The sequence below is a fragment of the Gallinula chloropus genome, assembly GCF_964237585.1.
Source record: "Gallinula chloropus genome assembly, chromosome: 2".
Taxonomy (NCBI): Eukaryota; Metazoa; Chordata; class Aves; order Gruiformes; family Rallidae; genus Gallinula; species Gallinula chloropus.
In genome coordinates, this window is record NC_140086.1 from 144,545,798 (window position 1) to 144,563,639 (window position 17,842).

A 17,842-nucleotide genomic window follows, 5' to 3' on the forward strand; every position below is an offset into this window, starting at 1 on the left:
TGCTTGAGGAACCACCTTCAGCCAGCCTCCTTGCTGCCAGGGGCATTTGCCTAACTCAAGGTCTGTTCAGCTACACATGCTGTTAAGCTGAGAATGATTAGATCCTCACTAATTTACCTCTAATTATTGTCAAGAAACATTTTTCCTACATCATGGCATGTTTCAGAGAATACTGCAATCCCCGGTGAACAGTCCCTCTCCCACTTTCCTGTAGGACCCCTTTAAAGATTGGTAGTCCACAATTAGGTCACCCCAAAGCCTTCTCCAGGCGGAACAAGCCCAACTCTCAGTCTGCATAGGAGAGGTGCTCCAGCCCCTTGATCATCTTCACGGCCCTCCTCTGGACTCACTCCAACAGCTCCATGTCTTTCTTGTACTGGGGACCCCAGAGCTGGATGCAGTACTCTAGGTGGGGGTCTCACGAGAGCAGACTAGAGGGGCAGAATCACCTCCATCAACCTGCTGGCCAAGCTGTTCTTGATGCAGCCCAGGACACAGTTGACCTTTTGAGCTGCTAGCTCACACTGCTGGCTCATGTTGAGCTTACCATCAGTCAGCACCCCTAATTTCCTGTAGCTGCGCTTGGGACTGTGCTGACCCATGTGCAGCACCTTGCACTTGGCTTTGCTGAACTTCATGCAGCTCACATGGATCCATCTCTCCAGCCTGTCAAGGTCCCTCTGGATGGCATCCTTTCCCTCCAGTGTGTCGACCTCACCACATAGCTCGGTGTTGTTGGCAGACTTGCTGAGGGTGCACTCAACCCCACTGTCTATGTCACTGACAAAGATACTGAACAGTGCTGGTCCTAGTACTGACCACTCGTCACAGACCTTCAGGTGGACACCGAGCCATTGACCACAACTCTTTGAGTGTGACCATCCAGCCAGTTCCTTACCCAATGAGTGGTCCATCTGTTGAATCCATGTCTCTCCAATTTAGAGACAAGGTTGTCGTGCTGGACAGTGTCGAAGACCTTGCACAAGGCAATGTCCATCAACCTTCCCTTGTCCATTATCTTTGATACTCTAACATAAATGGCCACCAGATTTGTCAGGCACAAATTGTTCAGGTGGGCTTTTTTATTTACATAAGAATGAGAAGAAAATGTGGAGGAAATACAGAATAGTGGCTTAGAATAGTGCTGGAAGAAGAAGAAAATATCTTGGGCAGTTTAGGACTGCAGGCTAGAGGAAGGTAATGTCAAATGCAAGTATAAACCATTGGGAGTGGCCTGTTGCTTTCACTGTAATAACAAACTTATGCCTTGACATTCCAATTTTCATGTGGTTAGGAGACAACAATGTGATGACCAAAAGCTATGCATAATTTTCTCATAACTCCTGTGACAGAAGTCTAACAGAGAGATACATTAGCTGGAAAAACTTGCATCAATCTGATTGAATACACTCTTTGATTTCTAGTGATCTTTGACCTCAATAGTTACCAGCATTTACACTAAAAATCACTTCAACTTAGCTTGAACTTAAGTTACACCTCAAGAGCTGGCAAGCCTTTAATATAAAACCCCAACAACATGGCACAGGTCTATAAATAAAGAAGCAAAATAATGACTTGTCTAATAGAAAGCTGAAGGACATTTAAACAGTATGATTCCTTCTAGCGGGGTTGAATTTTGCTAGGATTAACACCCATGTCTGTTCAGTGTGATACATAATTCTATGTTCTATAATTCTTATGGGCCAAGTTGCAGACTTGGATAAAGTTTCCTTTATCCGAAAAAAAAATCAGCATTTGCAATATCTGGAGTGATTGGCACAGATAAAACCACCAACTTCAGTGAATTCACTGAAGTGTCAGGGATTCACACGGTTTATAGAAAAAATCTGTGCCTTCATTTTCAAGAATGAAAATAATTTCATTAATTGCACTTTTTCGGCAAGCTCTGGGTGCTATCTCATTTCATCCATGGAAGAAATACAGAAAGCAATACAAACTGCCAAGATAAAATGAAATGCTGGATTTGTTCTCTTCCTTGAGCTCAAGCTGAAAAAGGAATAAAAAAGTGATTGCTTTATGTTAGTGCAATGCAATTGGTAAGGAATTGAAAAAGGTGGATATACTACAGGAGATAAGTCATCAATATGTTGACAAATGTTACTTAAGTGAATATACAAAGGGAGATTTCATTACTGAGTCACATGCTGAGGAATGTTTAAGCTGATACTTATAACTTGGGTATTCTCAGATTTGTTTTCTGGTAGAAAAATGGTAATTGAGTGAAAGGCAGAATTTGTTCCCTGGTTTAAAAAGACCATTTGTAAAACCTGTCTTACTTTTAGTTCACCTTCCAACAATACTAATATAGAGAAGGGGGAATTTTGGTCTGGGAAAAAGTGTATTAACATAGGATGTAGCATGACGTGGCAAAAACTGCCAAAAACTGCCATCCAACTTTTTATGACACGTAGGAATCAGGTGTGACAGGTTAAAATAATTTGTTTTCTTAATCCCATATACTGGTCCGATGCATATGAAAGGAGCAAGTTGTATCCGTTAGAGGATCTGATCAGAAGAGTCGTATTTGTTTATGAACACTGGAAAATACTGACAAACTCAACAGTTTGTTTATGATGTATTTCATCCCGTGTTGTTTGTTTGCTTATTTTTTATTACAGTTGAGTCTTAAGTATTCTAACTAATGCCTTAATGGCAAGTAGCTCTGTGCTTCACATCATAATTATGGACTGCAGTCCTAATAATCTTGTTTGTTTAGAAATGTCTTTGCTGTCTAGCCTGGGCAAGGATGGCTATTGATTTGAGATAATAATCAGAAGTTATTTGGTTACAGTCCTCATCCCCCAAATTCCCTGGAATGGACTTTATGGTATTTTAACCCAGTTAGGAGCTGTTGCAAGTTGATTTGGAATGGTACTGCTGCCAAATCTTAAAGAATAGTATTTATGGCATAATAAAATACTGATTTTAACTTTGCAAAATGAGTTTAATTGTCATCTTTGAAAATGAGATACTACTTGCCTCTGATTTGTGTCCTATCTCTTCAGGAGTGTTGCTGTTTTGCTGCCTTGGGTTTCTCCGTTCTGTGTAGGGAACGCTGCAGCACCACGAGCAAGAGACTGGGCTTCTGCATCAGCACTGCTCCTTCCCACCATGGCTTCCCACTCAGCTTGGATGAAATTGACCTCTGAGGAACTGAAGTTTCCATTTACACATAACATCTTTTTAAAGCAAGATGCCTTTTTATTGCCTAACTGAAGCACAATATTTAAGGTCCATTAGGTTAGAACGGAACAACAAAGCTGCTGTGGCTGTTCCTGATGTGCCTGTCTCTGGCATGGAAATGTTGGATTTCAGTGACAGGATGAAACAGACAGTGCACAATAAAGCTGCCCTTTCAGCTACCTCAGATTTCTGCTTCAGATTCTAATTGTGATCATTTCACACACTGGGTTTCCTTTGACTGAAGTCATCAAGTTAATGTTGCATCATTAATTTCTGACCCAGTCTCTAAAGTAACCAGGTTCATGTCCTAACAGTTCTTGATAGTTTTTCTTGCAACATAAAATCTCTGTCCTGTATTTCAGAGAAACAATTTTCTAAGTTAGAGTGGGTCACAATGCACGTGTGATAATTAAAGCCATACACATTTCCTATTTTTCTACGTTAACTGAGCTATGTATGTTGACCTGAGAGAAATACAATATATCTACTCTACTCTCATTGGCAGGAATGGATCTTCAGGCATATAGATCCTTCTGCAAGACTGGTAAAGCAGGGCAAACTTCTTAAGAGTTGCTCTTTGTTTACATGAACTATGCTAATTCCTTGGACAATTTGGAATGAAAAATTGTAGCAGCATTTTCAGAAGAGAGCTGCATTTGCAGGGTGGAGAGAATGACTGATCACAATCCCCAGGAGACACGGATAAATGGGACAAAGCCGCCCGATGAGATTTGATTGCACATCAAGATCAATGTCTTTACCAAGCTATTGCTCTGTCATAAAGGACCTCACATTCACAGGACATCCTGATTTCACCATGCTGCTACTAGTATTTTATTACTAGGATCCTTCCATAAAATTATTTGCAATTATGTCATATCTGAAATCCAAGGCTGTGAGTCAAGACTAAATTTATTCATTGCCACTTTGTATCCATTTCTTTTTGGCCAACACTGTCCTTAAACTTAATGAGCTCTTCTCACTCCCCAGTATTTAATCCGTGATTTATTTATAGAGATCCCTTCTCAAGCTTCATTGGATATTGAAAGCCAAGAACAGTTAGTCTCCTCTTAGACAGTTGACAGTGCCCTCATCGTTTTAATTCCTCTGTGCACACGTTCCAGTCAAAATTCCCCATCCTTAAGCCACATTGACCAGAAATGTGTGTGCTGTTCCAGACGAAGTCTCATAAGTCCTTTCTACAAGAAACCTAGAATCCCATTTATCCTTTGGAAAGCTACCTCACCTCAGAAACGACAGCAATTCTGCATTTGAATAGCTGGGACTACTCAAATAAATAGTGGGGATTTCTCCTGTCCTGATGGTTTCTCACAGATGTGATTGTTAGTAACAGAAATACTGACCTGCTACCAGGTGGGTGGTCTTTCACTTTGAACTGCTGAATTTCATCTGGTCACATAAGCAATTCCATCTCTAGTCTTCCAAAGTTTCCCATATGACATTTCAAAACCTTTTTTATTGTAAAAATGCTGCTTAGGTCTGAGTCATTAGTGAAAGTCAGTAGCACACTAAATGCCAGTGTAATTAATGAAAATATGAAAGTTGGTCCCAAGGCAGATGCTTGAAGAACTCCACTAGCAGGTTTCTTTCAGTGTCACAATTCCTTTAAATTATCTTCAGTTGTCTCTCCCCTAGCCAGGTCCATTGCCACCTTTTATTTCTTGTTCTAATCCCTGTCTTCACTGGTTTGGTAATGGCTCATACTATGCAGCATCAGAAACTTTATTTAGATACAGCAATATCAGGTATGCTAAATTTCCTATAGTAACTTTACATCAAGATCAGAGAGACATCCACAAAACCCTCTATTCATTTGAAGGGCCCAGGTCTGATGGTTGGGATTCTTTCTCCAACCTGACTGGTTGGGATTCTTTCTCCGAACTGCTAATTGATTAATGACAAATTCTCATAAAATTGTGCTTGAATAAAAACCACAACTTGGAGAATGTTTTTATTTGCTTATATGGCTAACATACCTCTTAAAACTATGGCTTCTTTGTAACAACTCTGATGTTTCAATTACACTTGACTAAGTACTAAAACTCTCAAATTGCTAAAAAACCTGTTGTAAAATGTCTACAGATACTCACTCAAAGCATCAGGAACACTACCCTATTTCAGACTAACTAAACTGAGACATAATTCTGTTCTGATCGTAGTTACTGGTATAAATCCACTATCTGGAGTGTAACTGTTCAGACTTCTTCCAATGAAAATTACTTCAGATTTTGGCTCACTGTTATAAATGCTCTTTTCCATTATCTGGCTATAACTTTGAAAACGTCAAATCAGAAAAGTAATTCCATATTCTAGATTTAGGTATGGAAAACTATGTTACAAAAGGTTTAATTATTTACACAGACTAGGAGGACATCAGTCAGGATGGATTGTCATCCCTCCTCTTAATGACTCTACCTGTCTTATTTTCTCTTGTCAGACACTGGAGTTAAATAGCTGTGGTCTGACTTTGCCGTAACAGCTGGCTCTGTGCTACATGGATGGAGACAGAGCAGGTTTTTAATTGTGATGAGGTAAGTTCTCTCTCTACACTTCATCAGGGCTGGGACCTGACTTGCTGAGCTGGTTATGTAGCATGTAACCACGGCCTTTTCCCACAGGAAGGACTCGGCAGTGGAACAACAAAGCTGGTTCATGTCATTATGTGCTATGCCATGACTCTCAAAGCATGAATAGGAAATGTGGTTTTCTGCGACACTCACCTCTGGGCGAAGTGGTGATTCCTCCTCTTGCTGCCTGCTGATGGCAGAAAGGTGGGGAAAGGTGTGTGTTGCAAGGTTGTGCTGGATAGAGGGGATGGCACTGCCCCTTGACCACTTGTTTCCAAAGCCTTTCTGTTGCGAGGCCACACATAGACGTGCTGGCTACTTGCTACCTCCCCAGGCTATGTTTTCACTTAAATAGTAGGCAGTGTTGCACCTTCTTTTCTACCAGAGCTATTTTATGCTACATTTTAAATCAAGATTAATCTATTAATAGTATTTCCTGTAATTGTGAGTGGCAATTTCCTGCTTCTCATATTTTTGTATTGCCCATTTCCCCAATCTCCTTCATGGTGTGTCCTTGACAGAACTCTGTTCTGCTCTTGGTATCAGCCAAAACACCCACTCTCCTCAATGCTAAATTTGCCATTCACCAATATGAAAGGCAGAGAAGGTATTTAATTTCCTATAACTAATGACAAACTACAGACATTACAGTTTTATATCTTGTAAGATTTATTAAAATAGAGAAAAAAAACCCTTTCTAAATGTCACCCCGAGTATAAAGCTTGTTTACATCATGTTATTGCCAGTAGTCTTTTTTTTTTTCAGAGGAAACCGTGTTGTAGATCCATTTTTAGGGGTAGCATCTCAAGGTTCTATGCACAATGACCACCACAGATGCCATCTGCACTTCTAAGTAGAAATGACAGACTTGACCTACGTCATTGCTCACATTTAGAAACTCACTTAGCAAGTAGGATACCACCCGAGACCTTGAGATATGATCAGATGTCTATATTTATCACCAATGGCCCTTTTTCAACAAACTCTTGCCATGTGATGTCATAGCATGGCTTACATCTCTAATGGCTAGTGCACACGTATGATGAATAACATTTTAATAAGATTTTAACGTGACAGCTTAGCAGAAGCAGAACAACAAATGGTGAGGCAAAGCTCTCAAGGCACAGCCCTTGTTTTATGCAGTGTATTCACACCTCAGAAGTAAGTGTGGATATACTTCCTCTCCTTTTTACATCAGTGGTACAGTTAGGGTTGGATGAAGTGGGTAGCCTAGTCAATATCTTCGCTTAAGACATGGCAAAGCAGCTGGTGTCAGGAGAAGCAAAAAGACTCTGGGGGTGGGCAACAGCAGAACCGGTTCTTTTGGCAGTGCCATTGGCTCGTGTACCCTGAATAAGTTACTTGTAACTTGGTAATTTTATGAATGGAATTATATGGTCACCAACAGGTGACGGGCTAAAACTGATGGCAAAGGAAGCTGCTTCTAGTTCCAGATTATATATATTTCTTCCCTGTATTGGAAGAACCTTGATATATATAGCTCTATTTTCTATTAATTTTAAAATTTTGCCCTTGATGCACCACTTCAAATTATTAATAAAAAGTAAACATTTCATTTTCCAATTACGTACACAGAGCTATTAATGCATCAAATACTTCAGCCAGAAATACCTTTGGCTGAAGGGCTGTTATGGTGGCATTAAAAAACCCAAGCAGTGGAAATGCTTATTCAGCGTCATTCAATATACCGTTTAGGCTAACGCCTCCCTTCTTCCCTAACAAATGTTCCTGGTGATGTAATTAATTTGTTCCATCTATGTCAATCACGTATCTACTACACATTAAAGTTAAAAGTAGTTCCACTCTCAGGCATCTAGTTTTACGTCAGTGAATACCACTGTTGTTCCCCAGCTGTTCCTGTGATGGCGGTTTGCCTTCTAAGCAATCTAAACAATTCCTGGAATGTGCAGCATAACCAGCGATAACAGTCCTGTCAGGAGAAACTTTAACCACAGGAGATGTTTACGCCTTATTACTGTAGAGAAGTTTGAAGATCTATTCTGTATTAACAAAGGACTGTATGTTACCTTGTAATGAGTGAACCAGAAGCCCGGGAATGTTAATCTACAGTGAAAGGCATCTCCATACTGTGCTCTCAATTTCCAAACCTCTGTCCAGTGCCTGTGAGGCCACAACATGCAGGCAAAAGTGACAATAGAAGTGACAAATGCAGGAATATTCTGAAAGCAATCAATCTGTGTGTCATGCTTTACCCAGGCCACACTAGAGCAAAGCTTAGTTCTTCCCTGGAATCAAGAGCAGCTCTATATGCAGCTCAGAGAAACAGCTAAACCCCACAAAAGACGCAACCAGGTGCTCTGGCTTTTATAGACATCCTTGCATAGAAGACATTCAAATTCTGCCTTGAAATTACAAGAACTGTATTCACAGCACTTGAACATTCCTCTCTGGAGCAAACCACTGCTTAGGATGTTACTGTTAAAATCAGATGCCAGACATCTAAGCACTGATCTCTGGTAACTGCTAGCATCAAAGCTGAAAACTAGCCATGAAATGCTTGGGCTGCAGCGGTTCAGCGGGCTTTTTGTCACTGGTGATCCAGAGACCGGATCACCCCCCCCAGGCCAAGTACGTGTGACTTAACTGGGTGCTCAGTTATGGAAAACATTGGTTACATTACACTGACAGTATTTAATAACAACACAGGTAAATACACCAAGGTGAAGTTGTCTTTCCATCTACTTCACACAGGAGGTAATAAATGTTAATAGTAGTGTACTACCAACACTGAGACAGCAGTGTGTTTGTGTTGTCTCTGTTACCTAGATTTTGACTGTATTTAAACCTTATTAGCAAACTGATTATGTGCATTTTAACTGAAAATACAGGAAAAACATTGCATCTGTTTATACATGAAAAGAGATCAAGAATCTATCTGCTACCATTACCAAAACCTGCTGACATGTCTTTCAGGACACTCCTTGGATTTTTGTTGAGAGATAAACAAGATTTTCTCTGGAATATGCTACAGTGGAACATCAGAATACTAGACTGATGGTAATATGGGTGCACATAATAAATTTGTTTCTTTCCTCAAATGAAGTACCACAAGCACTGCACCTCATTGTAACTAACAATAAAAATTAAACAGCTGCCCATCCATTAAGGTACCCACTGTTCCAAATAACCTATGGTTTTGGAGAGGCAGAACAGTCATTAGCACAGGTTTCTGTAATATCCTAGAAGAAAGAAAAATGCAGTACTGAGCATTTGAAATGCAGCACTCACTTATGACAGAAGTGCTCTTATTCTGCTGGATCCATTTACTATTCTCTAACAGAAAGAGCTGCTCCTCTCTCTCTCTCTCTCTCTCTCTCTCTGTTACCAGACTTGTTAAGAGTTTGACCCCACCACTCTGCAGTCAGCTCTGGCATTTACTGGTGGACAGAGCAATTAATTAAACAATACCACCGAGATACCTTTTTAAAATAAGAAAAGTAGGCAGAAGGGCTGGTGAGCACAACATACATCTTTATTGCAGCCACAACAATGAACAGCTACTGGCCCATTTAAACCCCCCTTGGAGGGGTCAACTTCCATTGATTTTACATCACATCACCTATGAATATACCAGAACATATTTTAACTTGGAAATACACCTTGCAAAGTTTTGACTAAGAAGCATAACTAAATAGGAATATTTTCTTTGCTCCAAGACCTTCATTTCAAGGAGGGAAGATTTCCATTTACCACAATCTGATCAATATAGATTCCTTGCTAAGCAATGATTAGTCCAGAAATGAAAGACTCGCTGACTGATCTCACATGCTATATTTAAAACAAAGTTCTGAACATTCTGAAATACACAAGTCACCGTAATTTCAGAGCAGTTGTAATACCTTATCCCTCTGTAACAGGCTGCCAGAAATGCTCCTGGCTAATCCCCATCACCGTTTGTTCTACAGATATCAACTTTCTGGCTCTAGCAGGTAAGTCAGGACACTTGGGCTTTGATTTGTGTCCAATGTTATCTCCTGCATTTCAACCGTGGAGGCAATAATTTTGGAAATATACTGACTGTGAATTTTTATTACGAGGTTCTCAGTAATACATTAAATTAGCTGCTGGTTTTTATCCAAAACAAACAAACAGAAAAGCTGGGTGTGAAAACTGTTCCCCTAAACATACACATTTTTTATCACCAAAGATGATAACCAAGCCTCCAAAGAAAAAACTATTTTTGATGTTGCAGTCTGTTGGAGATGATCCTCTTAGTTATATCTTTTTAATTACTGTAAATGGAACAAGGAAAAGAAATTTTTCATAATATTCAAGCAGAGGGGTTTTTTTCCCCCTTTTTTTAAAGTTCTGCAATTTGCTTGGATTATTAGATCTTCCAAACGTATTTGAGACTATAGGATAGAATCAAGAAAGTATTTTAAATATAACATTGAAATCACACATATCAATATATTTTTCCCCATTCTGGTAGGAATAAATAATTTTATCATTTGATCATAGTGTAAATGGGTGTTTAGTGGTCAGCATGCCTGTCAGAACATAATCAAATCTTGTATGTACAGATAACGTCATCGTTGACAAAGGGTTAGATATGACTTTATTTATACCACTGCAGCTAAGGCTAAAAGACATGCATGAATAAACCAATTATCAGCACTCTTTCCAAGACCTGTATTTTAAATCTGGTCTCTCCTGTTATTATGTGATGATTTATATCGTGCTTTTTACATATGCATGCATTACATTTTCCTAAGCAGGGCTGCAGGTAGACAAATAGCAGCTTGAGCCAGTGCCTGTCAAAAACCTGATGAACACATATTATTCCTACCCCAGCTGCAAATTATGAATTGTGACACTGATTATATGCGAGCAGAAGCATCATTCCTTTTCAGTAGTAACACAGATACAACATGGCATCAGTCAAGTGTAGGTAAGGCATTTTCAGTAATTTATACTTGACGATCAAGTCTAAAAATCATACTGCTTGGCTGACAAATTGCTTCGTGAGAAATTGCTTTCGCTACCTGCCGTGGCATTTTCCTGGCTGGCCCCCGAGAACACCGAACGCAGTGTTCACCTCTGAAGGCTCCTCAGGGCTTCCCGTTATCACAGTTAGTACCCAGCCCCGCGACGTGCAGACAGCCCGACACGGGAGAGCAGGCACTTCCCCAAACGCTCCTCGGGCCGAGGCACCCGCTTCCATCAGCCTTCCCGCGTCTGCAGCCGGCGCAAACGACCCCGCCACAGCCTCAGCTACGGTGCGCGGCTTACCCTGCACCGGCTCCCAGGCGGCGGGGCTGAAGCTGACCAGGGAAGCCGGGCACACACGCGAGACCCCAGGCCAGGCCAGGCCTCACAAGGCCGGGCCCAGCACACAGCGCTCGCCCCTCCCGGAGGACAGGGGAGGGGCAAGCCCACAGGCCTGGACCCCTAGAGAACATGACAGAAGAAGGCCGGAGGCGGACGACCCCCGAATGCGGACTCCCCTCAGGCCCGGATCCCCCAAACGATACGGGAGCCCCTGGGACCCAGCGCTGCTTCGGGGGCGGGCGGGCGGCAGGGCCCCTCCCCATCTACGTCCCCGCGCTGCGTCCCCTTCCCCCAGAGGGCGGAACGGCGCCGGGTGAAGTCACACACCCCACACACACACATTCCAACGTGCCTTGGCCCTGAGGTAAACACGAGCGCGGCCCCGCCCCCGGGCCCGGCCTCCAGCAGCTTCCAGAAGGGCCCGAGCGCTGCGGCCGCGCGCGCCCGCGGAGGGGGTGGCCCGGTCCGGGCGGCGGGGCCGCGCGGCGCTGGTGGCGCAGTCGGAATTGCCGCCGCCGCGGGGCCCAGCCGGCAGCGGGGCGCGCAGGGGCGGGGCGGCGGGGGGAGGGGGGCGATGCCCTTGTTTATTTTTGCCCGGGCGGCTCATCCTCTCCGGCAGCCCCAGCGCGGCCCTCGCCGTCGCTCCCCGCCCCGGCTTCGACGGCGCCGCCTATAAAGCGCCGCCCGCGGGGAGCCGAGGATGCAGCTCTACAGCTCCGTGATCACCCACTACCCAGCGGGCGGAACGGCCGCCGCCACCGCGGCCTCACCGAGCCCCGCCGGTGTCTTCAAGGTCTCCTTGTCGCCAGGACCCCCTTCCGCGGAGGTACCGAGCGCCGCCGCGGGCCCGAGCCCTGCCGCCGAGAGTCCCGCCAAGGACGGCTTTATTCCCGGGGGGGGAAGCAGCAGCAGCAGCAGCACAGCCGCCATGCCCGCCTTCTCCTCCTGCCTGGAGGTGATGCCGAGCGGCCCCGCGGCGGGCCCCGGCAGCCGGCCGGCGGCTGGCCCGCAGTACAGCCCGTGCGCGCAGGTCACCGTCAGCCGCCGGCGGCCGCTGGAGCGGATCGTGCCCATCCGCATCGTGCAGCGCGCCGAGGCCCCTGGCGAGCTGGTGCCGGCCTCGCCGCGCAGCCGCGCCTGGCTGGAGGGCATCCTGGAGAGCATGCGGCAGGCCGGGGGGGACGGCGAGGCCGCCGTGCTGCCGCCGCCCGCCGAGGAGCCCAGCAACCGCAGCCTGCGCCTCAGCGAGCACTGCCAGGCGCTGCAGGCGGCGGCCGCCGGCGCCCAGCCCGGGCTGGTCCCCGGCTGTCGCCCCGCCGAGAGGAGCGGCAGCCAGGCACAGCCCGCCGCCAGCCCCTCGCCCGGCGAGGAGGAGGAGGAGGGAGCCGGTCCCGACGTGCGCAGGGGGCCGGGCGCTAGGCCGGAGCGCAGCGAGAAGCTGGCGCTGTACCTGGCCGAGGTGGAGAAGCAGGACAAGTACCTGCGGCAGAAGGGCCGGTTCCGCTTCCACATCATCCCCGACGGGAACTGCCTGTACCGCGCTGTCTGCAAGGCGGTGTACGGGGACCAGCGGCTGCACAGCGAGCTCCGGGAGCAGACCGTGCACTACATCGCCGACCACCTGGACCACTTCAACCCTATCATCGAGGGTGACGTGGGAGAGTTCCTCATCGGCGCTGCCCAGGACGGGGCCTGGGCCGGCTACCCGGAGCTGCTGGCTATGGGTCAGATGCTGAACGTGAACATCCATCTCACCACGGGCGGCCGACCTGAGAGCCCCACCGTTTCCACCATGGTTCACTATCTGGGGCCTGAGGACCCGACACGGCCCAATATCTGGCTGAGCTGGCTTAGCAATGGGCACTACGATGCTGTGCTGGACCGTGTGTGCCCCAACCCAGAGTACGAGGCGTGGTGCAGACAGACTCAGGTACAGCGCAGGCGGGATGAGGAGCTGGCCAAGTCCATGGCAGTGTCCTTGTCCAAGATGTACATTGAGCAGAACGCCTGCTCTTGAGGCCACCTGGGCTGCAGGCTGGGAGCTTTGCTGCAGGGACTGAGACAGAAAGTGTGCTGGCTGTGATGGTGATGCCTTAATCCTTAATGAAGCAGCAGCACCCCAGACTGAGAGGGACTGTAGATTGTGGGGGATAAAGTGAAACGTGTCTGTAGTATTCTGTTGTAAAAACTTAGCCTCGGATTATTTGCAAGCAGTTTCTCCGTGTATGTTTGTGTCTCCCCTCCCTGCTATTTTCTATAAGAATGTATTTTTTGCACAATATTTTTAAACTGTTACCTCCATCTTCTACATCTTAAGTTAGTATCTGGCTTTCAGCTGTACAGCCAAAAACGTTTGTAAACGGTTTTTGTAAATAAGGCTTATGATGTAACAGCTATTTTTTTGCTGTGTTTTTTACCCATAAACCTTATATTTTTACCAGATGAAGTTGATGTCAAACTAATCCTCCCTAATTGATGAAAGCATCGTGGGTATTTTCTTGCAGAACTAAAACAATGTTTTTTGTAAAAGTGCAGCAAAGTACGAACAGACTTGCTTTTCAAAACACTTGCTTTCTCTGCCCGGAGCACAGAACAGGTCCTTTGAGCCAGTTGGAATGCAGCTACACATGAACAGCACAGGGAGCAATTGACTCTTCTGTATTTAATTACTGTTTTGAGTAAACTGGCCTCTTGTTGCCTGGTTGGCTCACCCTCTGCTCCATTTATATTATTTATCTGTAATAACAGAACATTAACTTGCAATAGAATGTTGTGACTAGATAATAGTCTCCCGCTTTGGCAATAATTGCCTTGGCTGCACCTCGGTGTTTGTGTTTTTTTGTTTCTGGGGTTATGGTGTCTTTTGTATAAGCCCTGCTTCTTTTTTGGCACTGGTGTTGCACCAATGAATTATTATCTGATCACAAGACTTTATTCACTTGATGTTATTTTCTAATCAAGAAATCAGGAGTGGTATTCTACATTATGGTTTAAAAGAAAAAAGTATTTAAATTGAGATTTGTATGGTTTGCTGGGTCAAACATTTAAATGTTTCCAATCTGAATTCTGTCTCTTCTACTTTGATTAACTTGTTAGAAATATTTATTAAGTAATGCAGTTTGTACTTTTTTATTTTGTAATATATTGTGATTTTGGAATTTATACTGTATTTGTATAATAGGAATATTCACAGCTAAAATGGAATGAATAAAGAATATAATTTTACTTGTGGTCTTTTTTCTATCCTTTGCATTCCTCATGGGGTGAAGAGCTGCAGGTGGGTTCCCATGACCCTTTATGTGGCTTCCCTGCCTCAGTTTCCCCAATGCAGAGGCTTGAAGAAGGGGCGTCGTGTTTTACAATGGTGAACCGCTGATAGTTCCCATGTCTCTGAATATGTGAAAGACATGCAAGTGCTTAAAGACTATTGAATATCTGTAATTCTTTCATAACTGTGAGAGAGATTAGCATTTCTTTGCCAATGCGAAACACTCTTGTATATTCATATGCCTTAGAAGGTGGTTTCCCAACCATGGTACCAGGGCTGGTATCACCAGTGGTTGGACTTTGGCCATTGGGAATCTCTACTCTAGAGCCAGCCTCAAACTTCTATGAGATTTGCCTCCTCCCTGGTGATACTTCTGCAACCCTTTTCTTGTGGTTTGGCTAGAGGTGATGTCGTAAGGAAATGCAGCTCTTTGCTCTTCTTCCAACGTGGAAATGCCTGTGTGTGCATTTACAAATTGGTCATCTTTAAATGACAGAAAGGCGCTAGGTTGAAATTAGGTTTAAAAATGCACTAAAGAGCTGAAATGGCAGCAGTCTTAATTGAGCACGCTTGTGATAATGAGCTCCAGGATCAATCATATGGTACTCATTTATGTGCTGCAAAGAGTAGATTTAAAAAAATGTATTACGTTATTTCCAAAATACTGCTGGATATGGACTACGGTTTTCCCCATGTTCTTTGTGGGTTTTTTCTTTAAAGGTCAAATAATGGCAAAAAAACCCAGTCCTGTGTTGCTAGTCCACTATTGCTTCATTTTACTGAGTCTCTGGAAAGCTGAGTTCTGAGGTGGAGAGAGGCAAAGATGCCGACATGGACCTGTTAATGAGGAAAGCAGCTACTCAGGTGGCTGTAAGCAAGAAACTTAACTACAGTGTCACTAAATACCAGTGGTGTGTTTAACTGATGAAAAACTTTGTATCCAGAATGCTTAGGTTTTGGGTTGGATGTGATGAATTCATTCAAAGTTGTCAATGTCCCAGACTTAAAATCTTTAAGGTCTTTTAAAATTGCCATTTTCAGCTGTATCAGTATTTCTGATTACAAATTTTGTTCGTGTTTTGTGGCACAAACCTCAGAAACACTCATAGAGTAAGCTAAGCAAAGGAGAACTGTTGCTGCATAGAGTTTGCTCTGCGAGGTTGAATTGACATTGATACCAACAAGTAGTGTTAAAAATGAACAGCACAGAGCCCTGGGATAAGTTCCCACAGGGCTCTGTAGAGATTTGATGCTACTGCATGAGTCACAAGGGCATGCAGGTAACTTGAAGGAATTTGAAAAAAAATCTTGTTGAACTAGTTTGCAAAGACATAGAGGATGTATTGCTGAAGTGTGTAACTTGTTTTCGCACTCTGTACTACATACTCTATCTGCTCTACAAAGAGGTGACACAGATGGCATGTCAGATGTTTCAGGCACATGGAGAGTGAAAACATTTTTTTTTTTTACAGCTCTGGTGTTTTATAAAGTTCAGCTGGGACACCAAGTTCAGATGCAGACTAGTGGTGTCGTGCCTGAAGAGCAGTAGAGGCAGTTTTATGGAGTAGTTTTGCAGAGCCAGTGATCCTAATACGGACAAAGCTTTACCAAACTGGCTGTAACGTCATAGCTTGCCCCCAGCAAAAGCAGAAGTAGACGTGAGTTTTCCCTTACTGTCCCCTGTTCAACAATTTCAGTAACGAGGAAAGGACACATGGTATCCTTGCTCATAATTTCAGTACTCAGTTCTTTTCACCTTGGCTGATCACTTGCATAAGCCAGCTAATCCTTAGACCTGTCTGGGGACCTCTCTATTATTGACAGTAAGTGAGGAGGAGAGATTGGTTTTCAATATACTTTTGTACCATCCTTTAAGTCAGGTAGGAAATGCTTTACTTCTAAACTGAGCAACTGTGATTGGAGTCCATGGGAGCATAAACTTTGTGCTGCCTTCTTGGCTTGCATTTTATAATATAATTGTGCATTAATTGACCTGTTGGATGCTTATTTCAGGAGTTTCTTAGGTTACTGGGACTCTGGCATTCTGTCACTAAATGTGCAGTGGATGTGTTAAGATTTTCATGTGTGTTGAACAGACTCTGAGAGCAAGGTTTGCAAGGACTGAATTGGTTTGTATGTGCAATGAACCCCAAAATAAGGGAAGATTTGTGTGTTATTGTTTTTCATCAAGGATTTTCTTTTTGGAAAGTTCAGTGGATGGCTCTTTGTGCTTAGCAACTTACTTGGGATGCATAAAATTTGCCCAATGCCAGATACTGGGTTTGTCTGTCCTGTTGTGCTTGGCTGGTACAATACATGCGTCCAAGATAAATCTGTTACTTTCATGTCATTTGTGAATAAAGGTGCATTTCAGTACTCAGTGTACATGTACAAAACCACACGCATCCGAATATTTCTTCTGTCTGCTTTTGCTTTTACTATGTCGGAATTTGTAGGGTTTCTGAGGATAGAATTCTAATTCTGGTGTAGTGATTTGTCAGTGCACACACAGGTAGCTTCTGTGTCCAAGCAGAAAATAGAGTTATCTGACATCAGGGACAAGTAGCAGGCACAAGGCATTTTCTGGGTATTTGTTACTTATACCTTTTCATATATATTTAACAGTTTATTGATATGCATTAATAAGTGTTCCTAGGATATTGGTGCCAAATGAAACAAACCTTCAACTTTGGTGTTAAAAAGTGTACTGCTTCTGAATGGCACAGTTATATGAAAATAAGCAGCATGCAGAAAGGCTGTGAGTAACTCTTTGAAAAGACATTGCTTCTGCCATATACAGTTCTGTAGTTGTTAGAACTTTTTTTAAGAAGCAGAAGAATTTGAACTTTGAATTTTTTGTAATATAGAGGCTGATGTGTAAAATGTATGTGTGCATTTTAGTTGAACAAAAGTGGCCTTCATATTTTCTGTTCAGTTTTAATTTATAATCTGTCTTTTTAAAAAAGCTATTAATGGGTAGAAAGCCATAGTAATGCAGCAATAGATTCTACTTCAGTCATTTTTTCCTGGAGTTAGTATTTAAAATCATTTTATACAAGTAAATCCATTCATTGCACTCATATCGAGTCTCTTGCATTTTCAGTGCGTATTTTTAAACCATTGAGCTTTTAATGCCTATTTTTTAATGCTGGGAGATGGTTGTGAAGGAGCCCAGCTCATCTTCTATCCTTCCATCCCCTGTGTTGACCCACATGCCAAGTGCAGGGAGATCCCAACTTGCTGTGATGGGCAGCGGGCCTGTGCCCCTGCTCTGGTGACTGTGCATCTGTCTTGCTGTTGTTGCTTGTGGGTATGAAGCTTCTGGGGAAGATACACATGAAAGAAGTGATGCAACACTCTATGTCAGAAAAAAACCTGAATTGAGTTTCACAGACAAAGATGCAGCAATTTTGTTGGCTGTGAACTTTTATTGCTAAATATCAATGAGTTAAAGCGTGATCAAAATACC

The 17,842-nt window shown here is 43.6% G+C and overlaps 1 protein-coding gene across 1 annotated transcript; it reads left to right on the top strand.

Annotated features, from left to right (window-relative positions):
- Nucleotides 1–11,805: 11,805 nt before the first annotated feature.
- OTUD1 (OTU deubiquitinase 1) lies at nt 11,806–14,330 on the top strand (the record flags this gene model as incomplete). The annotated part of the gene is made up of 1 exon (XM_084259969.1): nt 11,806–14,330. The coding sequence occupies one exon, from the start codon at nt 11,806–11,808 to the stop codon at nt 13,120–13,122; it is 1,317 nt and encodes a 438-aa protein (XP_084116095.1). The 3' UTR covers nt 13,123–14,330.
- Nucleotides 14,331–17,842: the final 3,512 nt, after the last annotated feature.